Below are 25,916 nucleotides of genomic sequence, written 5' to 3'. Positions count from 1 at the left end.
ATCTCCGGTAATCCAGCAAGGTTGGCACCTCAGCAGAGCTAAAGCTGAGGTGTAGAAGCTGTTTGAAGTGTTTTGAATCATTATTTTACATTACATTAAAAAATAAAGCAATTTCGTTTTTACAGTTCATCAATTCATCAAAAATAAAGCAGTTACGTTTTAAAATTTAAAGAAACAGTAACGTTTTTTTCTGTATAAAATTTTATATATTTTTATTTCTGTTAAGTTGGATCAAGACTCTCTTTTATAGATTACAGATATCCTTTATGTTTAAATGCTAATATAGTCGGCCAGTCCTTTATGTTCCTCATATGTTGAGAGAACACTAAATTTTAGGTTTTGAGCCAATATTGTCTAGGACTGATGCTGTACAGGAGTCTTTTGACAATGTTCAAAATATGCCGCAGTTTTTCTCCTCAGGTGTCCCAAATTTTTATTGATTAATACAGTGCCATGCTTTTCCTTCCAAGCTCCGTCTGGAGTTTCTTCTGCAGTTTCTTATGTGTTGTCTGCTTTTCCCTTGCTACAGGGAAAGCTCAGGAGGAAATGTAAAGAATCAGTGTGTGTGGTTTCTGTCATGACTGTATTTATTCCAAACGTTCCCTCTCATAGGTCTGAAGAGGAGGATATTTCGGTAGCACCTGAGGGTAAGATCTCAGATTCAGTCAGACAGTGTAATTCCTTCCTCTGATGCTGAAGTTGTATCCTTCAGATTTAAGCTAGGCAGCTCCGTTTACTAAAGGAGTTTTTAGCTACCCTGGACGACTCTGACACTACTGTCGTAGTCAATCCTAAGAAGTCTTTGTAAACTAAACAAGTATTTTGGTATACCTTCCATGGTGGTGTTTTTTTTTTTCTTCCTGTACCAGATAGAGCTACAGAGGTTATTACTAGGGAATGGGAGAGACCGGGTATCCCTTTTTCTCAATTCCCCTTATATTTAATATGATGTTTCCTATAGCAAGACGTTACCCTAGGTGGAAGGGGCAATTTCCACGCTAGCTAAGAGGTCTACTATTCCCATAGGAGATAGTTGTTCCTTGAAGGATCCTATGCACAAGAAATTAGAGGGGGTTACTCAAGAAAATGTATGTACACCAGGGTTTACAATGGCAACCTGCGGTATGTATTGCTACTGTCTCTAGTGTGGCAGCATACTGGTTTGATGTGTTTTCTGATTCTATTCGGAGAGACGCTCCCCTCAAAGAGATCCAAGATAGGATCAAGGCCCTTAAGTTGGCCAATTCCTTTATTACGGATGCTTCCCTACAGGTTATAAAACTGGGAGCAAAGATTTCCGGTTTTGCTGTACTGGCCCGCAGAGCTTTCTGGTTAAAATCTTGGTCTGTGGATGTGTCATCTAAGTCTAAGCTTTTGGCGATCCCTTACAAGTGAAGGTCCTTGTTTGGGCCGGATTTGACGGAAATAATTTCTGACATTACTGGAGGAAAGGGTAATTTCCTCCCTCAGGATAAGAGGAATAAACAGAAGGGACGTCAGAGTAATTTATGTTCCTTTTGAAACTTCAATGGTAAGCCTTCCTCTCCTTCTTCCAAGCAGGAACAGTCCAAGCCTTCCTGGAGGCCCAACCAGTCTTGGAACAAGGGAAAACAATTTGAGAAGCCCGCTATTCACTCAAAAGCAGCATGAAGGGTCTGCCCCCAATCTGGGACTGGATTTTGTAGGGGGCAGACTTTCCTTCTTCGCTCAGGCTTGGGTTCGGGATGTTCAGGATCTCTGGGCGGTGAACATCGTGTCCCAGGGATACAAACTAGAGTTCAAGATCTTTCCTCCCAGGGGCAAGTTTCTGCTTTCAAGATTATCTGCAGTCCAGATAAAAAGAGAGGCGTTCTTAAACTGTGTTCGGGATCTTTCCGACCTGGGAGTGATAGTTCCCGTCCCAATGCACAGGGTCCAGGGTTCTACTCCAATTTGTTTGTGGTTCCCGTAAAAGAGGGAACCTTCAGACCAATTTTAAAAAAAGTCTAAACAAATTCCTCAGAGTACCGTCCTTCAAGATGGAAGCTATTCGTTCCATTCTTCCCTTGGTTCAAGAAGAGAACAAGAGACCATCACAAGTTTCTGAGGTTTGCATTTCTAGACAAACACTTCCAGTTTGTGGCTCTTCCATTCGGTCTTGCCACAGCTCCCAGAATTTTTTCAAAGGTTCTGGGATCCCTGTTGGGGGTGCTCCGATTGTGGGGCATTGCTTTGGCGCCTTATCTGGATGACATTCTGGTTCAGATGCCATCCTTTCAACAAGCAAGTTCCCACTCGGAAATGTTATCTTTCCTGCGATCTCACGGATGGAAGGTGAATTTGGAAAAGAGTTCCTTAGTTCCAACTACAAGGGTAATTTTTTTGGGAACCATAATAGATTCCTTATCAATGAAGATTTTTCTGACAGAACTCAGGAAATCAAAGATATTCAATTCCTGTCTAGCGTTTCAGTCCTCTCCTCGGCCATCAGTGGCAAGATGCTTGGAGGTAATCGGTCTGATAGTAGCAGTCATGGACATCATCCTGTTTGCCCGTTTCCACCTCAGACCTCTGCAGTTATGCATGCTCAGGCAGTGGAACAGAGATTATGCAGATCTGTCTCCATGAATACTTCTGGAGCAGGAGACAAGGGATTCTCTTCTTTGGTGGTTGTCTCAGGAACCTCTCCCAGGGAACCTGCTTTTGCAGACCCATCTGGGTGATTGTGACTACGGACGCCAGCCTACTGGGATGGGAAGCAGTCTGGGGCTCTCTAAAGGCTCAGGGGACATGGACTCAGTCGTAGTCTGTTTTACCCATAAACATTCTGGAGCTGAGAGCAATCTTCAATGCTTTTCTGGCCTGGCCTCAGTTAGCATCGGCCAGGTTTATCAGGTTCCAGTTGGACAACATAACTTCGGTGGCTTATATCAACCATCAAGAGGGAACACGGAGTTCCTTGGCCATGGCAGAGGTAGCCAAGATAATCAGTGGGCGGAGTCCCACAAATGCTCCCTGTCAGCGATTCACATCCCAGGAGTGGAACTCGGAGGCGGATTGTCTGAACGGACAGACCTTTCACCCGGGGGAATGGGAACTCCATCGGGATGTGTTCTCCAGCTTGATTCTCCAATGGGAACAGCCAAAGTTGGATCTCATGGCATTTCGGCAGAATGCCAAGCTTCCGAGGTACGGGTCAAGGGATTCTCAGGCGCTACTGATAGACGCTCTGGCGGTACCTTGGATTTGAGCTTCACATACCTATTTCACCTGTTCGCTTTCCTCCCACAAGTCATTGCTCGAGTCAAACAGGAAAGGGTGTCAGTGATTCTCATAGCACCGGCGTGGCCTCGCAGGATCTGGTATGCAGATCTGGTGGAGATGTCATCTCTTCCACTTTGGAGGCTTCCGTTGAGAATGGACCTTCTACTACAAGGGCCCTTCCTTCATCCAAATTTAGTTTCTCTGAAGCTGACTGCTTGGAGATTGAACACTTAATTTTATCTAAGCATGGATTTTCAGAGTCTGTTGTTAAGACCATGTTTCAGGCTCGTAAGCCTGTGACTAGAAAGATTTACTAAAAGATATGGCGTAAATATCTGTATTGGTGTGAATCCAAAGGCTACTCTTGGAGTAGAGTTCAGATCCCTAGAATTTTGTTTCTTCTCCAAGAGGGTTTGGAGAAGGGTTTATCGGCAAGTTCCCTAGAGGGTCAAATTTCTGCCTTATCTATTTTGTTACATAAATGTCTGGCGTATGTACCAGACATGCAATTGTTCTGTTAGGCCTTGGTCAGAATCAGGCCTGTGTTTAAACCGGTTACTCCTCCTTGGAGTCTAGTTCTTAAAGTTCTTCAACAGGCTCCGTTTCAGCCTATGCATTCTTTAGATATTTGGTTGTTATCTTGGAAGGTTTTGTTTCTTGTTGCTATTTCATCTGCTCGTAGAGTTTCAGATCTCTCAGCATTACAGTATGAGTCTCCTTACCTTATTTTTCATTTGGAAAAGGTTGTTTTGCATACTAAGTTACGTTTTCTCCATAATGTGATTTCAGGTCGCAACATTAATCAGGAGATTGTTGTCCGTCCTTGTGTCCTAACCCTTCTTCTCAGAAGGAGCATCTGCTGCACAATCTGGATGTGGTGCGTGCATTGAAAGTCTATTTGCAGGTGACTAAGCATTTTCGTCAGTCTTCTGCTCTGTTTGTGATTTTCTCTGGAAAACGTAAAGGACAGAAAGCTACGGCTACTTCTCTTTCTTTGTGGCTGAAGAGTATCATTCACGTGGCCTATGATTCTGCTGGGGATCAACCTCCTGAGAGAGTTACCGCTCATTCTACGAGGGCTGTTTCCTCTTCCTGGGCATTCTAAAATGAAGCTTCTATGAAACAGATTTGCAAGGCTGCAACTTGGTCCTCTCTTCACACTTTTTTTCTAAATTCTATAAATTTGATACTTTTGCCTCGGCTGAGGCTTCCTTGGGAGACGGGTTCTTCAAGCAGTGGTGCATTCTGTTTAGGTTCTCTGTCTTGTCCCTCCCTATCATCTGTGTCCTCTAGCTTGGGTATTGATTCCCAATAGTAATTTGATGATCTGTGGACTCACTGTGTCATTAGAAAGAAAACAAAATTTATGCTTACCTTATAAATTTCTTTCTTTCTTGACATGATGAGTCCACGGCCCGCCCTGTTGTTTCTTAAGGACAGGTTGTTTTTTTTAATAAACTTCAGACACCTCTGCACCTTGTTGCTTCCTTTCTCTCCTTGCTTCGGTCGAATGACTGGGGTTGGAGGGAAGGGAGGTGATATTTAACAGCTTTGTTGTGGTGCTCTTTGCCGCCTCCTGCTGGGAAGGAGTAAAATTCCCAATAATAATTAGATGATCCATGGACTCATCATGTCAAGAAAGAAAGAAATTTATCAGGTAAGCATACATTTTGTTTTTATATTCATCTAGCTATTGCCTTCAGTTCTGTTGGCTTTCAGAACTTAGTATTGTGTTTGGGGAAATATTGTTTCAAGAAAACTGTGTTTGTTTTTTATATACATTTCAGCAATAGATAGATGTATGTATGTCTGTGTGTATACGTATATGTGTGTGTGCGCACGCGTGGGTATGTGTATAACTCTGTGTGTATGTGTCTGTAATTGTTTTTGTGTGTGCATGTGTCTGTGTCTGTGAACATTTATTTTGGAAAAGCCAGAAAAATTCACATAGAAAAAAGCCTAAAACCTTGGTGTGTGTGTGTGGGGGGGGGGGGGGTAGGAAGGGGGCGGCAGAATTTTAAGTGTCTAGGGCAGCTAAAAACCTAAATATGCCACTGGTTACAACTATGGACATTTTTGTGCAAACTATTCCAAATTGCCACTGGTGGATTATCTGGCCTAAAGAGGGTACATAGGCACAGTGACATCTCAGTTTTGTTGCTTTGGGGCACTGAGCTTTATAAATACTGGTTCTCAGACAGAATGCCGAAGCACATTTTTCCATCAGGCATATGCCTGAGACACTATATTCTGAGTTAGGCAGAGGGCAGATACCCTCCAGAGTGCACTGTTATAATCAGTGTCTCTGGCGCCGCAACCGGCTCTGGGAACCTAAACATGGATCCTACCCCCACAACGTGCTTTTAACAGACTTCTACAAGGTTGTATGGTTTATGTTTCTGTTTAAAGCATGATTTCTTCAAATTTGTCAAATTTGTCTTTTTAAAATAAGTATGATTTATTGTTTTAAACGATGTATGTTCACCCCAGTTTTGTTTGGTGATATTTACTGTTAAATTACTGTATATATTTCTTACAATGATAATTTATTCTACAGATAAAGTGAAATTATCTGCTGTACTGTTATCCAACGGATGTTTATCTGTCAGATTATTATCCGATGCACAAATGTCCGTCGGATAATAGTCTGGCCACAATAAATACTACACTGGCAATCATCTTCATAGCAAATGATTTACATTGTTACAAAGGTATGTTAAAAATTAGACAGCCCTGGGCCAGTGAGTGGTAACTGGGGCATATTTTAATTATGTACAGTAAAACATCTTTTAGATATCCTTCCATTCTTTATGTTGTCCCCTTTTCCTGTTATTTAAAGTCTGAACATTTTTATCTTGCTACATATCTCTCCTAATTTGCACTTTCTCTCCTAATTCTCTTTTCTGATGAAGCCAAACACTGGAGATGTGGTTGATACAATAGCAGTGGCAAGCCCTGTCTTCTCCATATTCAAGCCCAGATTGGCTCCTTCATATAAGGAAAGTGGTGGGTGGCATTTTTGATCATTGAAAACATTTGCAGCAAACACAGTGTTAAACTGTTCTAATAATGTTCAGATTTTGCTGTTTCTTTTATCTATTGGAAGACTTCAGAAAAAAGGTTGCAATTGCAAGGTGCTTACTGTCTCTTTAAGTAGAAAGTTATGGAAGGGCTACAGTACAGAACATTTGAGTGCTAAACAGTCCAACTCCAGTAAGCTGTATTTAAATATCACATTCTTTGCTTTGCAGACCAACAGTCGTCACTCAGCCCAGGAGCAATAGCTGGCATAGTTGTCGGGTCAGTGTGTGGTGCACTCCTGCTCATTGCGTTGCTTATACTTCTCATATGCTGCTTGCGACAGAAGAAACGTGAGTTTAATTTATACATGTTCAGTAGATTGGGGAAATTAATATGGTAGTTTTTTTTATCAACTTCTTGATTTTGTATTAAAGGGATATTAAACCCAAATTAAGCAGCTGGGTCTCGCTTGCTGATTGGTGGCTAAATGTAGCCACCAATGAGCAAGTGCTACCCAGGTGTTGAACTAAAAATTGTCTGGCTCCTAAACTTACAATCCTACTTTTTTAAATAAAGATACCAAGAGAACAAAGACAAATTGATAATAGTACTAAATTAGAAGGTTGCTTAAAATTGCATGCTCTATCCGAATCATTAAAGAAAATGTTGGGGTTTCATATCCCTTTAAGTTGTGTTAGATGAAGAAAATTATACTTGCCTAGCTAGAAATAAAAAAACTTCACTTAAAAAAAAAAAATAATATATGATAATGATCAGTAACAAACAGGGGGGTAACTAGGCTTCACTGGGACCCAGGGCAAAGGTTCCGTAGTGCCCCCATTTCAAAAGTGCACTGTCTGGTTGTTTGCAACAAGCAGAGGCTGAGCCAGCAGTAGAAAAAGAGCTGTTTATCTGTTGGTGAATCGTCTTTTCCCCTTTTGGTAGTCTGAGCTATTGTGCAACCTTCCTGTGCAAATGCAGTGGCAGATTTTTCTGTACAGAAGCACTGTGGCAGCCATCTTGGAAACACTGCCACCATATTGTGCAGGCCTCAATTGGAGCCACTTAGGCACTTGCAGTTACCCCCTGATAGAGTTAAAGTGATAGTAAAGGTTACCTGGTTAACAATAACAACATAATGTGAATTTAGATTAGATCAAATATATAAAAGGAGTTTTTAATTTTTGTTTAAAATGTGTAAATATTTTTACTGCCTCTTTAGCTTGTATCTCTGTGAAACATATTTTTCTAAAATGTTATCTAGCAGCTTATGAGGCCAATGTAAAGACACATAACATGGCTCATTGAAATGAAATGAAGCATACGTCCGATTATAAACCAAGCAGAATGAGGAATGCAACGTTTATCTTCCTGTTTTTTCAGATGACGGGTGTGCGCATTATCTCGTGTATAGAGCAAGTTTGACTGCATAAGAAAGTTTGTGGAGGCCATTATAAAAGCTAATAGTAGATCATTTATTAAATGTTAGATATATATTACAAAACAGTGTTTTAGGTACTATAACTATGTAGATTGCATTGCCTTTTTTTGGAAACAACACTATTTACCAACACTTTACAGAAACATACAAAACAAAACATCTAATTATAATATAACAGCAAATATTAAAATATATCTATAGAAAAGGGAGAAGGCGCCAACATAGCGTGATTCTGCAAATATATGCTAGATATACAATTTTGAATCAAATACACTCACATGTATTCAAGTACTGTAATGTAGTGCAAACTAAGCAGGCCGGATCCTCTGAGTTGTCCGGTAAACTCTCTCCAGGTATATATGACAGGAACAACCGCAAAGGAGTGTGTTTCACTCTGATGTGTGCTCTATAAATATGAGACAATCCCCACATAGCATAATACTGTATGAATAAAAATATTTTGCTAATAGGTGAATAAAATATACTCACTTGTGGTCTAGCACTGTAATGTAGTGCAGACTAGGCAGGCCAGAGTCTCTGAGCTGTCTGGCAAGCTCTCCTCCATGATCAAGTGAAACCAGGTGTATGACCAGGTGTATGGTGTATCTTTCAGCTTGCTTGCAGAGTTCAAGGTGTGGTTAACAACTAGGGATCAGCGAATGTGTAAATTTCCGAATTCGAATGTTAGAACGAATGTAATTACCGAAATTCGAATTATAAATCCGAATGTTGATGAGAACGAATATTCTTAAAAAATCTATAATCGAATGCTATTTACAGTTTTCGAATGTCACTTTCGAATTCGAATGTTTATAATTATATCGAATGTCCACATTCGAAATTTCGAATTTAACATTCTATTTAACAAATACTATTCAGAAGTTCAATAGTTCATGTGGTAGGGAATCTAGTAAATTGATACATAATAAATACAAATATATAATTTTGAATGTTTCTATATAGAATATTGCATATTTCGAATATTACATTTAAAGAAAGCATTAGAAATACTATTACAAACATATAAATTCGAATTTTTCGAATTCGAATGTTGCATAATTCGAATATTACATTTAAAGAAAGCATTAGAAATACTATTACAAACATATAAATTCGAATTTTTCGAATTCGAATGTTGCATAATTCGAATGTTGCATAATTCGAATATTACATTTAAAGAAAGCATTAGAAATACTATTACAAATATAAATTCAAATTTTTCTAAACAAATATTTTCGAATGTAATCAAAAATCGAATGTTAGAATGTTATGTAAACATTCGAAAATCGATTTGAACGAACGAATGTGTTAAAATTCATAAAATTTTTCGAATGTTGCAAAATATTCGCCCATCCCGAGGTTTGTTATTGTGAATAAAAAAAGTGGATAACAAATGGCAAGTAACTCTGGTAAACTTAAAAACAAGTGTTTATTAAACACATAGGTAAAATACAGCGACGCGTTTCTCAGTAATGTTACTGTTTCCTCAGGCTGATCTATATTAAAATATATTTCTTTCATGTAATTAGCAAGAGTCCATGAGCTAGTGACGTATGGGATATACATTCCTACCAGGAGGGGCAAAGTTTCCCAAACCTCAAAATGCCTATAAATACACCCCTCACCACACCCACAAATCAGTTTTACAAACTTTGCCTCCCATGGAGGTGGTGAAGTAAGTTTGTGCTAGATTCTACGTTGATATGCGCTTTGCAGCAGGCTGGAGCCCGGTTTTCCTCTCAGAGTGCAGTGAATGTCAGAGGGATGTGAAGAGAGTATTGCCTATTTGAATTCAATGATCTCCTTCTACGGGGTCTATTTCATAGGTTCTCTGTTATCGGTCGTAGAGATTCATCTCTTACCTCCCTTTTCAGATCGACGATATACTCTTATATATACCATTACCTCTACTGATTCTCGTTTCAGTACTGGTTTGGCTTTCTACTACATGTAGATGAGTGTCCTGGGGTAAGTAAGTCTTATTTTCTGTGACACTCTAACTTGGAAGTATCATCCTGCCTATATCTTTCCGCCTCTAGTTCTTCTTCCAAGAGTGATTTCAAAGATTCTAAAGGAGCGTTCGTTTGTTCTGCTGGTGGCTCCAGCATGGCCTCACAGGTTTTGGTATGCGGATCTTGTTCGGATGGCTACTTGCCAACTGTGGACTCTTCCGTTAAGACCAGACCTTCTATCACAAGGTCCTTTTTTCCATCAGGATCTCAAATCATTAAATTTGAAGGTTTGGAGATTGAACGCTTGATTCTCAGTCATAGAGGTTTCTCTGACTCCGTAATTAATACTATGTTACAGGCTCGTAAATCTGTGTGTAGGAAGATATATTATCGAGTCTGGAAGACTTATATTTCTTGGTGTTCTTCTCATCATTTTTCTTGGCATTCTTTTAGAATTCCTAGAATTTTACAGTTTCTTCAGGATGGTCTGGATAAAGGTTTGTCTGCAAGTTCCTTGAAAGGACAAATTTCTGCTCTTTCTGTGTTGTTTCACAGAAAGATTGCTAAACTTCCTGATATTCATTGTTTTGTACAAGCTTTGGTTCGTATTAAACCTGTCATTAAGTCAATTTCTCCTCCTTGGACTTTGAATTTGGTTTTGGGGGCTCTTCAAGCTCCTCCGTTTGAGCCTATGCATTCGCTGGATATTAAATTACTTTCTTGGAAAGTTTTGTTTCTTTTTGCCATCTCTTCTGCTAGAAGAGTTTCTGAATTATCTGCTCTTTCTTGTGAGTCTCCTTTTCTGATTTTTCATCAGGATAAGGCGGTGTTGCTAACTTCATTTAAATTTTTACCTAAGGTTGTGAATTCTAACAACATTAGTAGAGAAATTGTGGTTCCTTCATTATGTTCTAATCCTAAGAATTCTAAGGAAAGATTGTTGCATTCTTTGGATGTAGTCAGAGCTTTGAAATATTATGTTGAAGCTACTAAAGATTTCCGAAAGACTTCTAGTCTATTTGTTATCTTTTCCGGTTCCAGGAAAGGCCAGAAGGCTTCTGCCATTTCTTTGGCATCTTGGTAAAAGTCTTTGATTCATCATGCTTATGTTGAGTCGGGTAAAACTCTGCCTCAAAGGATTACAGCTCATTCTACTAGGTCAGTTTCTACTTCCTGGGTTTTTAGGAATGAAGCTTCGGTTGATCAGATTTGCAAAGCAGCAACTTGGTCTTCTTTGCATACTTTTACTAAATTCTACCATTTTGATGTGTTTTCTTCTTCTGAAGCAGTTTTTGGTAGAAAAGTACTTCAGGCAGCTGTTTCAGTTTGATTCTTCTGCTTTTATTTTCATTATAAGATTGAAACTTTATTTTGGGGTGTGGATGGTTTTTCAGCGGAATTGGCTATCTTTATTTTATCTCTCCCTCTCTAGTGACTCTTGCGTGGAAGTTCCACATCTTGGGTATTCATTATCCCATACGTCACTAGCTCATGGACTCTTGCTAATTACATGAAAGAAAACATAATTTATGTAAGAACTTACCTGAAAAGTTCATTTCTTTCATATTAGCAAGAGTCCTTGAGGCCCACCCTTTTTTATGGTGGTTATGATTTTTTTGTATAAAGCACAATTATTCCAATTCCTTATTTTTTATGCTTTCGCACTTTTTTCTTATCACCCCACTTCTTGGCTATTCGTTAAAACTGATTTGTGGGTGTGGTGAGGGGTGTATTTATAGGCATTTTGAGGTTTGGGAAACTTTGCCCCTCCTGGTAGGAATGTATATCCCATACGTCACTAGCTCATGGACTCTTGCTAATATGAAAGAAATGAACTTATCAGGTAAGTTCTTACATAAATTATGTTTTTTTGCATGAAAAGGTTATGTAGAATTTTTATTGAAAGTCGCAGAAAATATATGTTTGTGCATAAGTCATGCTGCTGTATTAAATGTCCCTTGACTGATATCAACAAGTGCTATAGCTGTATTGTAGGAAGTGGACAAACTGTTACAAACATGAACATAAAAAGTAGGTTTATTCAGCACAGGGAAGATCCATTGAAAAAATGTAAATATTCTTGTCTAGTTCAGAAAAACAAAAATAGATTTCCATGTTATTTAATGTAATTTAATCATACCTGTGAATATAGTTTTAGTAGAATAAATACTTCTGTGCTCCTGTTAGTGGTACAAACAAACGTATTATTTTTTTTGAGTAGAACAGAAAACATTTGAGGAGCACTCTTGAAATGTGTAGTCTGGTAGATTAGTGCTCAGAATTCAGTTAAACCTACAAGTCTGTAATGGGCACCATTTTCAGGATATTTAATAAATGATGACCACAACCATTTATTCTAAATCACCCCCCCAAAAAAAAAAACACTTTCAACATTAATTTTTCATATATTGAATACAGCATTCTAATATGTGACATTACATTCAAATGTTTCAATATTAGCTTTCAAATGATGATTCTCCTAGCCTTCAGGCCCCTAGTTATCAAGCCGTCAACCTCAAATACGCTGGAATTCCGCAGCGTATTTGTGGCAAGGCTGATTCGCCTTAGTTATCAAGCCCTAGACACCGGCAAAAGTAGAATTTTGTGACGTAAGCTTCGATCCGCCGGACTCAGTCCGACACAGATCGATTCTTACGTCACTCCAGATGTTCCGCACACAAGTGCGGCACAATCTGACTACTTCTGACTACTTTTGCTAGTTATCAAAAAACTAGCAGGTACGCTCGGCACTTTTCCGGCCCAGCGTACCTGGCTCCCGGAGCCCACCGCCACTATAATAAATATGTTAACCCCTAAACCGCCGCTCCCGGTCCCCACCGGAACTATAATATATGTATTAACCCCTAAACCGCTGCTCCCGGCCGCCCGCTGGTATTTAGAGTCAGTCAGGAAAGGGTCTAACGCTCACTTTCCAGCCGCGACTTTTCCATACCGCAGATCCCCTTATGCCAATTGCGTATCCTATCTTTTCAATGGGATCTTTCTAACGCCGGTATTTAGAGTCTTGGCTGAAGTGAGCGTTAGAAATCTAACGATAAGACTCCAGCTGCAGAAAAAAGCCAGGAGTTAAGAGCTTTATGGGCTAACGCCGGTTCATAAAGCTCTTAACTACTGTGCTCTAAAGTACACTAACACCAATAAACTACCTATGCACCCCTAAACCGAGGCCCCCCACATTGCTGCCACTCTATTTAATTTTTTTAACCCCTAATCTGCTGACCGCACACCGCCGCAACCTACATTATCCCTATGTACCCCTAATCTGCTGCCCCTAACATCGCCGACCCCTACATAATATTTATTACCCCCTAATCTGCCCCCCCCCCCCAACGTCGCCGCTACCTACCTACAATTATTAACCCCTAATCTGCCGACCGGACCTCACCGCTACTATAATAAATGTATTAACCCCTAATCCGCCTCACTCCTGCCTCAAAAACCCTATAATAAAGAGTATTAACCCCTAATCTGCCCTCCCTACCATCGCCAACACCTAACTTCAAGTATTAACCCCTAATCTGCCGACTGGACCTCGCCGCTACTCTAATAAATGTATTAACCCCTAAAGCTAAGTCTAACCCTTACCCTATCACCCCCCTAAATTAAATTTAATTTAAATCTAACGAAATAAAATAAATCTTATTAAGTAAATTATTCCTATTTAAAGCTAAATACTTACCTGCAAAATAAACCCTTATATAGCTACAATATAAATAATAATTATATTGTAGCTATTTTAGGATTAATATTTATTTTACAGGCAACTTTGTATTTATTTTAACCAGGTACAATAGCTATTAAATAGTTCATAACTATTTAATAGCTACCTAGTTAAAATAATTACAAAATTACCTGTAAAATAAATCCTAACCTAAGTTATAATTAAACCTAACACTACACTATCAATAAATTAATTAAATAAACTATCTAAAATTATCTACAATTAAATCAACTAAACTAAATTACAAAAAAACAAACACTAAATAACAAAAACAAACAAACACTAAATTACAAAAAATAAAAAAAGATTACAAGAATTTTAAACTAATTACACCTACTCTAAGCCCCCTAAAAAAATAACAAAGCCCCCAAAATAAAAAATGCCCTACCCTATTCTAAAATAAAAATGTAACCGCTCTTTTACCTTACCAGCCCTTCAAAAAGGGCCTTTTGCGGGGCATGCCCCAAAGAATTCTGCTCTTTTGCCTGTAAAAAAAACATACAATACCCCCCCAACATTACAACCCACATACCCCTAATCTAACCCAAACCCCCCTTAAAAAACCTAACATTAAGCCCCTGAAGATCTTCCTACCTTATCTTCACCACACCGGGTATCATCGATCCGTCCAGAAGAGGGTCCGAAGTCTTCATCCTATCCGGCAAGAAGAGGTCCAGAAGAGGGTCCAAAGTCTTCATCCTATCCGGCAAGAAGAGGGAATCTGGACCGGTAGACATCTTCATCCAGCCGGCATCTTCTATTTTCTTCCATCCGGCGCGGAGCGGGACCATCTTGAAGCAGCCGACGTGGATCCATCCTCTTCTAACGACGTCCTAAGTCCGAATGAAAGTTCCTTTAAATGACGTCAGACAATCAGATTCAAGTTCAATCGGATTGGCTGATCCAATCAGCCAATCAGATTGAGCTCGCATTCTATTGACTGTTCCGATCAGCCAATAGAATGCAAGCTCAATCTGATTGGCTGATTGGATCAGCCAATCGAATTCAACTTGAATCTGATTGGCTGATTCAATCAGCCAATCAGATTTTTCCTACCTTAATTCCGATTGGCTGATAGAATCCTATCAGCCAATCAGAATTCGAGGGACACCATCTTGGATGACGTCATTTAAAGGAACCTTCATTTGGACTTAGGACGTCGTTAGAAGAGGATGGATCCGCGTTGGCTGCTTCAAGATGGTCCCGCTCCACGCCGGGTGGAAGAAGATAGAAGATGCCGCCTGGATGAAGATGTCTACCGGTCCGGTTGCCCTCTTCTTGCCCGATAGGATGAAGACTTTGGACCCTCTTCTGGATGGATCGGTGATACCCGGCGTGGTGAAGATAAGGTAGGAAGATCTTCAGGTGCTTAGTGTTAGGTTTTTTAAGGGGGGTTTGGGTTAGATTAGGGGTATGTGGGTGGTGGGTTGTAATGTTGGGGGGGTATTGTATGTTTTTTTTTTACAGACAAAAGAGCAGAATTCTTTGGGGCATGCCCCGCAAAAGGCCCTTTTAAGGGCTGGTAAGGTAAAAGAGCTGTTAATTTTTTTATTTTAGAATAGGGTAGGGCATTTTTTATTTTGGGGGGGCTTTGTTATTTTTTTTATTTTAGAATAGGGTAGGGCATTTTTTTATTTTGGGGGGCTTTGTTATTTTTTTAGGGGGCTTAGAGTAGGTGTAATTAGATTAAAATTCTTGTAATCTTTTTTTATTTTTTGTAATTTAGTGTTATGTTTTTTTGTAATTTAGTGGTTTTTTTTTTGTATTTTAGTTTAGTTGATTTAATTGTAGATAATTGTAGGTAGTTTATTTAATTAATTTATTGATAGTGTAGTTTTAGGTTTAATTGTAACTTAGGTTAGGATTTATTTTACAGGTAATTTTGTAATTATTTTAACTAGGTAACTATTAAATAGTTATTAACTATTTAATAGCTATTGTACCTGGTTAAAATAAATACAAAGTTGCCTGTAAAATAAATATTAATCCTAAAATAGCTACAATATAATAATTATTTATATTGTAGCTATATTAGGGTTTATTTTACAGGTAAGTATTTAGCTTTAAATAGGAATAATTTATTTAATAAGATTTATTTTATTTTGTTTGAATAAAATTATATTTAACTTAGGGGGGTGTTAGGGTTAGATTTAGCTTTAGGGGTTAATACATTTATTAGAGTAGCGGTGAGGCAGATTAGGGGTTAATAATTGTAGGTAGGTGGCGGCGACGTTGAGGGCGGCAAATTAGGGGTTAATAAATATAATATAGGGGCCAGCGGTGTTAGGGGCAGCAGATTAGGGGTACTTAGGGATAACGTAGGTTGCGACGGTGTACGGAGCGGCAGATTAGGGGTTAAAAATAATATGCAGGGGTCAGCGATAGAGGGGCGGCAGATTAAGGGTTAATAAGTGTAAGGTTAGGGGTGTTTAGACTCGGGGTACATGTTAGGGTGTTAGGTGCAGACTTAGGAAGTGTTTCCCCATAGGAAACAATGGGGCTGCGTTAGGAGCTGAACGCTGCTTTTTTGCATGTGTTAGTTTTTTTTTTAGCACAAACTGCCCCATTGTTTCCTATGGGGAAATCGTGCACGAGCAAGTTTTTGAAGCTGGCCGCGTGGAAACGAATGGAGCGCCAACAGTTACGTCCAAGCGATATAGGGTTTATTGTGGGTGTATGTTCTCGTTGGATTTACAGCTGGTATTACAAGTTGAAAGTAGCCGCTAGAATGATTACTGCATCCTCAGAGCTCTGGCTAACTGTTCCGCGAAACAAAAAAGTTGCACAAAACACACAAAAAATACATTACAAAGTACAGTTACACTCATAACAACACCACCTAATAAAACTATTTTATAAAAATGCGTACAAAAGTTATAAGGGCTCAAAGATAGGATGTCTCAGGTGTTAGAAACAAAAAGCAGGCAAAGGGATTTAAATTAGACATACATACATACACATGTCTAAAGATGGATATGTGTCTGTGTGTGTATAGATTTCTTTCATGTAAGTGGCAAGAGTCCATGAGCTAGTGACGTATGGGATATACATTCCTACCAGGAGGGGGCAAAGTTTCCCAAACCTCAAAATGCCTATAAATACACCTCCCACCTCACTTATACCTCAGTTTTACAAACTTTGCCTCCTGTGGCGGTGGTGAAGCAAGATGTGCTTGATTACTTCTGTGAAAGGCACTTCTAAGCATTTTGAAGCCCAAATTCCTCTCAAAGTACATTGTTTGTCTGAGGGATGTGAAGGGGGTATTGCCTGATGATACCATGTTTTCGTCTATGGGAAATCTATTCTAAGGCTCTCTGTAAAGGGATTCATCTGCTGCCTCCCTTTACAGATTGACATTATACTCCTCTACAATTACCTCTACTGATATGTTTCAGTACCGGTTTGGCTGTCTGTTATATGTGGATGGGTGTCTTCTGGTAAGTATATATAATTTTTTTAAGACACTCTCAGCTATGTTTGGCACTTTATATTATAACGTTTTAATGCATATTGCATATATTTCCCATTAGTGAGGTCTGTGTATTTTCCTTTGCAGTCTAACAGTTTCAGCATGGAAATTATGTTTATGGGAGATTTTAGGTATTTTTTTTCTTACCCGGGGTTCCAGTTAGTTGTAACTTGGAGTCTGTTTTTAAAAATTTTGTAGACTAACTAGGCTCGTGATCACGCAAAATGCTTTTTATTGCGTTCTTGGCGCGAAGCCGCATCTGTTGTTTCATGAGTCATGACATTTCTTGCGTCTTTATTGACACCATTTTTTTTGGCGCAAGGTCGCGCCTGTTATGACGCGGGACGCGTCATTTAATTTTGTTAGCTTTGGTGCCAAAAGTTTTTTCCTCTGCATTTGTGTCATCTTTGTTTGCGTCATTCTTGGCGCCAAAATTTGTTATATTAAGTCTTTCCCTCTTTTGCTTACTGCTCTCATTTGTTTATAGAGGGCTTTGATGTTTGCTTTTAATTTTACTTTTGTATAAGAATTTTATCATAAGCATTTTTTCCCATTCCTGAAACTGCTATTTCAGGAAATTGAATATTTTGTTTAAATGTTATTTTTTCTTTTTTGTTACATTTTGTAAGCTGTCGAAAACTGGTCCTGCCTCTGATGTTACTGTAGGAACTAAGATGCCTGAACACAATTCTACCAAAGCTAAGTGTGTTTGTTATAAATTAGCTGATCTTACTTCTTCAGCTCAAATATGTGGCACTTGTTATGATAAATTAGTACATGCTGATAATGTTTCTATAAGTACAAATACATCTACTGTTAATCCTTCACAGTCTAATGTACATGATATTCCTGCAGATATGAAAAATGATATTGCTGCAGCCATAGAGAAGGCTATGACTGCTATTCTGCCTTCAAATAAATGTTAAAGGTCTTTCCAAACTTCTCATAAATAAGATAAAATTTGTATTGATCAACAGCATACTGAAGTATCTTCTGCTGATTAGGATTTCTCTGGCACAGAGGATCCTGCTTCAGAAATTGAAATTGACAAATCTACTTTTCTTTTTAAGATTGAATGTATTCTTTCTTTATTAAAGGAAGTATTGTTTACTTTGGGTATTGAGGAGTCTAGTCCTCTTGATAACAAAACTAACAAACGTTTGAATTCGGTTTTTAAAACTTCTGAGGTTACTCCTGAAGTTTTTCCTTTTCCAGATGCTATCTCTAATATGATTACTAAAGAATGGTCTAAGTCTGGTGCTTCTTTTAACCCTTCTTCTAGGTTTAAGAAGCTATATCCTTTACCTGTGGCCAATTTAGAGTTTTAAAAGTCCCTAAGGTTGATGGGGCTATTTCCACTCTTGCCAAACGTACTACTATTCCTATGGAAGATAGTACTTCCTTTAAGGATCCTTTAGATAGGAAGATTGAATCTTATGTTAGAAGAGCATATTTACATACTGTCTATATTCTTAGAGCTGCTATTTCTATGGCTGATGTTGCTGCTGCTTCAACTTTTTTGCTTGGACAGTTTAGCACAGCAGTTATCAGATCCTGATTTGTCTAACATTGTTCTTTTACTTCAACATGCTAATCATTTAATTTCTGATGCTATATTTGATGTCCTTAAGATTGATATTATATCTATGTCTTTAGCTATTCTTACTAGAAGAGCTTTATGTCTTAAATCTTGGAATGCTGACATGGTGTCTAAATCTAGATTATTATATCTATCGTTTCAGGGTAATAATTTATTTGGTTCTCAATTGGATTCTATTATCGCCACTATCACTAGGGGAAAGGAAGTTTCTCTGCCCCAAGATAAGAAATTTAAGGGTAAGTTCATAGCTCCCAATCGTTTTGGTTGCTTTCATCAGAATAGAGTACAAAAGACCTCTCCTTCCCCTAAGGCCTCTGGCTCTAATTGGAGACCATCTCAGAATTGGAATAAATCCAGCCCTAAGACTGCATAAAGGTGCAGCCCTCAAACCAGTTCAACTCGTGGGGGGCATATTAAAATTGTTTTAAGACATTTGGACAGAGTCTGTTCAAAATCAGTGGATTCAGAATATTGTTTCTCAAGGGAATCAAATGGGTTTCAGAATTAGACCTCCAATGGGAAGATTCTTTCTTTCTCATGTTCCAACAAACGCTGTGAAGGCTCAGGCATTTCGGAAGTGTGTTTCAGACCTAGAGCTTTCAGGGGTGATTGTTCCAGTTCCTCGGCAGGAACAGGGTTTGGGTTTTTTAGTCAAATCTAGTCATTGTTTCAAAGAAAGAAGATTCGTTCAGACCAATTCTGAACCTGAAAATTTTAAATAGTTTTGTAAGAGTCCCAACTTTCAAGATGGTGACTAAAAGGACTATTCTGCCTTTTGTTCAGCAATGTAATTTCATGTCCACAATAGACTTACAGGACGCTTATTGTTCCATTCCGATTCATCCAGACCACTATCGTTTTCTGAGATTCTCTTTTCTAGACAAGCATTACCAATTTGTCACTCTTCCATTTGGCCTAGCGACAGCTCCAAGAATCTTCTCAAAGGTTCTCTTTGTCCTTCTATCTGTAATCAAAGAGCAGGGTATTGCGGTGTTTCCTTATTTGGGCAATATCTTGGTACTAGCTCAATCTTTTCATTTAGCATAATCTCACATGAAACAACTAATGTGGTTTCTTTAAAGACATGGTTGAGGATCAATTTACAAAAGAGTTTCTTGGTTCCTCAGACAAGGGTCACCTTTTTAGGTTTCCAGATAGATTCAGTGTCCATGACTCTTTCTCTGACAGACGAGACTAATTAAGTTGGTTTGAGCTTGTCTAAACCTTCAGTCTCTATCATTCCCTTCGATGCTGCAGTCATGAGACCTAAAACTTCCATGCCCATAGCCACTGGACACAATCCCATTTGCTCATTTTCATATGAGGCCTCTACAGCTTTGCATGTTGCACCAATGGTGCAGGGATTGTACTCAGATTTCACAACTGATATACTTAAATCCCAAACTCCACTCTCTCTGAATTGGTGGTTAGACCATCACCTTATTGTTCAAGGGGCCTCCTTAGTTCGTCCTTCCTGGACTGTGATCTCAACAGATGCAAGTCTTACAGGTTGGGGAGCTTTCTGGGGGTGTCTGACAGCACAAGGGGTTTGGAATCCTCCAGTGGCGAGGTTACCAATCAATATTTTAGAACTCTGTGCTATTTTCAGAGCTCTTCAGGTTTGGCCACTATTGAAAAGAGAACTTTACATTTGTTTTTAGACAGACAATATCACAACAGTGGCATATGTTAATCATCAAGGAGGGACTCGCAGTCCTTCAGCAATGAAAGAAGTATCTTGGATACTTTCTTGGGTGGAATCAAATTATTGACAAATTTCTGCGATTTATATCCCAGGTGTAAACAATTGGGAAGCGGATTATCTCAGCCATCAGACTTTACATTTGGGGGAGTGGTCTATCCACCCAGATGTGTTTTTTTTTATATTGTACAGATGTGGGGTCTTCCAGAAATAGATCTGATAGCCTCTCGTCTAAACAAGAAGCTTCCCAGATACCTTTCCAGTTCCAAGGATCCTCAGGGGAAGATTGTGGATGCTTTAGCAGTTCTTTGGTTTTACCAACCTGCTTACATTTTTCCGCCTCTGGTTCTTCTTCCAAGGGTGATCTCCAAGATCATAATAGAACAATCTTATGTGTTTCTGATAGCACCAGCATGGCCTCACAGCTTTTGGTATGCAGATCTTGTCCAGATGTCCAGTTGCCAGCCTTGGCCACTTCCTTTAAGGCCAGACCTTCTGTCTCGAGCCGTTTTTTCCATCAGGATCTCTAAATTTGAAGGCATGGAAATTGAACACTTAGTGCTTAGTCATAGAGGTTTCCCTGACTCAGTGATTAGCACTATGATACAGGCTCGTAAGTCTGTTTTAAGGAAGATTTATCATTGGGTTTGGAAAACCTATATTTCATGGTGTTCCACTCATAATTATTGTTGGCATTCTTTCAGAATTCCTAGGATTTTACAGTTTCTTCAGTTTGGTTTGGATAAAGGGTTGTCTGCAAATACATTGAAAGGAGAAATATCTGCTCTCTCTGACTTATTTCATCAAAAGATTGCTAAGCTTCCTGATATTCACTGTTTTGTTCAGGCTTTCACTTGTATTATATCTGTTATTAAATCTATTTCTCCTCCTTAAAGTCTCAATTTGGTATTGAAGATTTTACAGGCTTCTCCTTTTGAGCCTATGCATTCTCTGGATATTAAATTAGTGTTATTTCTTTTGGCTATCTCTTCTGCTAAAAGAGTTTCTGAATTATCTGCTCTCTCTTGTGAGTCTCCTTATCTTATTTTCCATCAAGATAAAGCTGTTTTGCAGACTTCATTTAAATTTATACAACATTAATAGGGAAATTGTTGTTCCTACCTTGTGTCCTAATCCCAAGAATACTGCTAAAAGGTCTTTACATTCTTTGGATGTAGTAAGAGTTTTAAAATATTATGCTGAGGCTACTAAAGATTTCAGAAGGACTTCTAGTCTATTTGTTATTTTTTACTGGTTCCAGGAAAGGTCTGCCATTTCTCTGGCATCTTGGTTGAAACTTTTGGCTCACAAAGCTTATTTGGAGGCGTGGCAGTCTCTGCCTCAGCAAATTATAGCTCATTCTACTAGATCATTTGCCACTTCTTGGGCTTTTGAGAATGAAGCTTCAGTAAATTTTACCATTTTTATGTGTTTGCTTCTTAGGAAGCAGTCTTTGGTAGAAAGGTTCTTCAGGCAACTGTCTCAGTTTGAATCTAGTGCCTTTGATTTTAGTTTTTTGAATTTTTTAAAAATAATTATTTATTTGGATTCAATTTCTCAGCAGATATAGCTGTTATTTTATCCCTCCCTCTCTAGTGACTCGTGGACTTCCACATCTTGAGTATTACAGTATGTCCCATATATCACTAGCTCATGGACTCTTGCCACTTACATGAAGGAAAACATAATTTATGTAATAAATTACCTGATTACCAGTTATTGCTCCACTTGTAATCTGGCCCAAAGCAGGTAAACACTTACCCTGGAGAGCTCCATGCAGGGCATGGAATCTGGGGACTTAGTTGTGGAGATCTTTGGTTGAAGTCATGGTAAATGGAAACTGAGTCACAGGAGTTCTTTTGAAGGATCTATGAAACAACCTCTATTGACTTACATTGGTCACATGTAATGCATTTTTGAAGGGGGAGGAGGGCTGTTAACTGTAGTAAGGCCAATTGTGAATTGTGTAAGGTTTTATATCTTAACATCATAAATTATCTGTTTATTTTCTAGGCAAAAAAGAAAAGGATCCAGCACTTTACCACAAAGATGTTCTTCGCACTGTAAGTATTTTGCCTGTGTTTTTAATATTGTTTTGCTTATTTTCATATGTGTTTGCCTGCACATTTCTTTCTTTTATTCTTGATCTAATTTTTTGCAATAAATTTAGACACCATATATATGCGGTAGGGATGGGGGAATGTGATAAAAGTGTAATTTGTTTTGTGGAACGAATAGTCCCGTGGACATGTTGATAATAATGAAAATCCATTAAAATTCGGTAATCAAATGTTATTTCCAGTTTTGAATGTTCATATGTTCATATGTTTCTATTTAGAATATTGTATAATTTGAATAATACATTTAAAAAGAGCATTAGAAATACTATTACAAATATATCAATTCAAAATTGTTTAATTAGAATATTGCATAATTCAAATTAAATTAGAAAAATTTAAATGTAATATTAAATTTAAAAATAGCATTAGAAATACTATTACATTAAAACACATTTGAAACAAACAAATGTGTTAAAATTCCATACATTTTTTGAACGTTGCAAAACATTTACCATCCCTAATACACAGTCATGTGTATTCTACATTACAGGTATCCGGCACGACTCTATCGCCAGATGACCCTGCCTTCTTTACCAGAAATAACATCATGTATCGCACTTCCTCTATCTCGATGGGCTCTTATATCTTTGTAAGTATAGAACAGGTATTTTACTAGATACTTTCTCAATTCCTCAGTAAAGTTTTTCGTAGACATGTACATTTGGATTCAGGGGAAAAAAAAACACTAGGGTCAAGATTACAAGTCACGTGGCAAATCAGTTGCGAAAACACTGCACGTTATGGCTTTTTTTGCATTTGGGGTTGCGCAGCCATTACAAGTTGCAAAATAACTTATTTTGTGTGAGCATTAAGTCCCGCAATCCAAACAGCCAAATTGCGTGCATGTTTAATTATTCCCCATATAAGTCAATGGAGAAGACAAATAGAAAAAAACAACCCCCCCGGTGTACTCATGGAAAAGTGTACATGAAAATGCAAGAATTTAATATTGCGAAAATGTTTTGTAATGGAATATGTTCTATTTGTTTATAAATATATATTTCTCTATATATGTGATGATTAATAGACTAATATATCTATTTATAGCAAGCTATTTATATGATTATATATATATATATATATGTATATATTTATATATCTATATATATATATTCACAGAGGCTGGTGCACGCGCATTAACAGGTGTCCAGGTGCCAGGGTGCTGAATACGAGTAGAGGTATAGGTAATAGAAGACAGCACTCACTGGGCTTAGGAAATAGCAATAGTAGCTTTTATTTATGTGACGTTTCGGGGACAGCTCCCCGACGGTCTGATGAAGGGGAGATGTCCCCGAAACGTCATGTAAATAAAAGCTAATATTGCTATTTCCTAAGCCCAGTGAGTGCTGTCTTCTATTATATATTTATGTATATGCGTGTGTATATATATATATATATATATATATTTCTTTCATGTAATTAGCAAGAGTCCATGAGCTAGTGACGTATGGGATATACATTCCTACCAGGAGGGGCAAAGTTTCCCAAACCTTAAAATGCCTATAAATACACCCCTCACCACACCCACAATTCAGTTTTACAAACTTTGCCTCCGATGGAGGTGGTGAAGTAAGTTTGTGCTAGATTCTACGTTGATATGCGCTCCGCAGCAAGTTGGAGCCCGGTTTTCCTCTCAGCGTGCAGTGAATGTCAGAGGGATGTGAGGAGAGTATTGCCTATTTGAATGCAGTGATCTCCTTCTACGGGGTCTATTTCATAGGTTCTCTGTTATCGGTCGTAGAGATTCATCTCTTACCTCCCTTTTCAGATCGACGATATACTCTTATATATACCATTACCTCTGCTGATTCTCGTTTCAGTACTGGTTTGGCTTTCTACAAACATGTAGATGAGTGTCCTGGGGTAAGTAAATCTTATTTTCTGTGACACTCTAAGCTATGGTTGGGCACTTTGTTTATAAAGTTCTAAATATATGTATTCAAACATTTATTTGCCTTGACTCAGAATGTTCAACTTTCCTTATTTTTCAGACAGTCAGTTTCATATTTGGGATAATGCATTTGAATTAATCATTTTTTCTTACCTTCAAAAATTTGACTCTTTTTTTCCTGTGGGCTGTTAGGCTCGCGGGGGCTGAAAATGCTTCATTTTATTGCGTCATTCTTGGCGCGGACTTTTTTGGCGCAAAAATTCTTTTCCGTTTCCGGCGTCATACGTGTCGCCGGAAGTTGCGTCATTTTTTGACGTTATTTTGCGCCAAAAATGTTGGCGTTCTGGATGTGGCGTCATTTTTGGCGCCAAAAGCATTTAGGCGCCAAATAATGTGGGCGTCTTATTTGGCGCTAAAAAATAAGGGCGTCGCTTTTGTCTCCACATTATTTAAGTCTTATTTTTTCATTGCTTCTGGTTGCTAGAAGCTTGTTCTTTGGCATTTTTTTCCCATTCCTGAAACTGTCATTTAAGGAATTTGATCAATTTTGCTTTATATGTTGTTTTTTCTCTTACATATTGCAAGATGTCTCACGTTGCATCTGAGTCAGAAGATACTACAGGAAAATCGCTGTCTAATGCTGGAGCTACCAAGCTAAGTGTATCTGCTATAATTTTTGGTATCTGTTTCTCCAGCTGTTGTTTGTATTGCATGTCATGACAAACTTATTAATGCAGATAAAATTTCCTTTAGTACTGTTACACTACCTGTTGCTGTTCCGTCAACATCTAATTTTCAGAGTGTTCCTGATAAACATAAGAGATTTTATTTTTTAAATCCATTAAGAAGGCTATGTCTGTTATTTCTCCTTCTAGTTTACATAAGTCTTTTAAAACTTCTCTTTTTTCAGATGAATTTTTAAATGAACATCATCATTCTGATACTGATAATGGTTCTTCTGGTTCAGAGGTTTCTGTCTCAGAGGTTGATGCTGATAAATCTTTGTATTTGTTCAAGATGGAATTTATTCGTTCTTTATTTAAAGAAGTATTAATTGCATTAGAAATAGAGGATTCTGGTCCTCTTGATACTAAATGTAAACGTTTAAATAAGGTTTTTAAATCTCCTGTAGTTATTCCAGAAGTGTTTAATCTCCCTGATGCTATTTCTGAAGTAATTTCCAGGGAATGGAATAATTTGGGTAATTCTTTTACTCCTTCTAAACGTTTAAGCAATTATATCCTGTGCCATCTGACAGATTAGAGTTTTTTTGGGACAAAATCCCTAAGGTTATGAGGCTGTCTCTACTCCTGCTAAATGTGCTACTATTCCTACGGCAGATAGTAATTCATTTAAGGATCCTTTAGATAGGAAAATTGAATCCTTTCTAAGAAAAGCTTACTTATGTTCAGGTAATCTTCTTAGACCTGCTATATTTTTAGCGGATGTTGCTGCAGCTTCAACTTTTTGGTTAGAAGCTTTAGCGCAACAAGTAACAGATCATAATTTTATAGCATTATTATTATTCTATAACATGCTAATAATTTTATTGGTGATACCATCTTTTGATATCATTAGAGTTGATGTCAGGTATATGTCTCTAGCTATTTTAGCTAGAAAAGCTTTATGGATTAAACTTGGAATGCTGATATGTCTTCTAAGTTAACTTTGCTTTCCTTTTCTTTCCAGGGTAATAAATTATTATTTCAACTGTTTCTGGAAGGAAGGGAACTTT

The 25,916-nt window shown here is 38.1% G+C and overlaps 1 protein-coding gene across 1 annotated transcript in view; it reads left to right on the top strand.

The window, feature by feature from the left end:
• LOC128639082 (hepatocyte cell adhesion molecule) overlaps positions 1 to 25,916 on the top strand; it is a 65,416-nt gene that overhangs the window by 32,764 nt on the left and 6,736 nt on the right. The window contains exons 4-6 of the mRNA XM_053691232.1: positions 6,495 to 6,614; positions 22,184 to 22,233; positions 22,781 to 22,879. Of these exons, the coding sequence (XP_053547207.1) occupies positions 6,495 to 6,614; positions 22,184 to 22,233; positions 22,781 to 22,879 (269 nt within the window). The remainder of the gene's footprint in view (positions 1 to 6,494; positions 6,615 to 22,183; positions 22,234 to 22,780; positions 22,880 to 25,916) is intronic.

The sequence above is a fragment of the Bombina bombina genome, chromosome 8 (assembly GCF_027579735.1).
Source record: "Bombina bombina isolate aBomBom1 chromosome 8, aBomBom1.pri, whole genome shotgun sequence".
NCBI lineage: Eukaryota > Metazoa > Chordata > Amphibia > Anura > Bombinatoridae > Bombina > Bombina bombina.
Note: the sequence above shows the minus strand (reverse complement) of the source record. Positions and strands in the feature narration are given on the sequence as shown.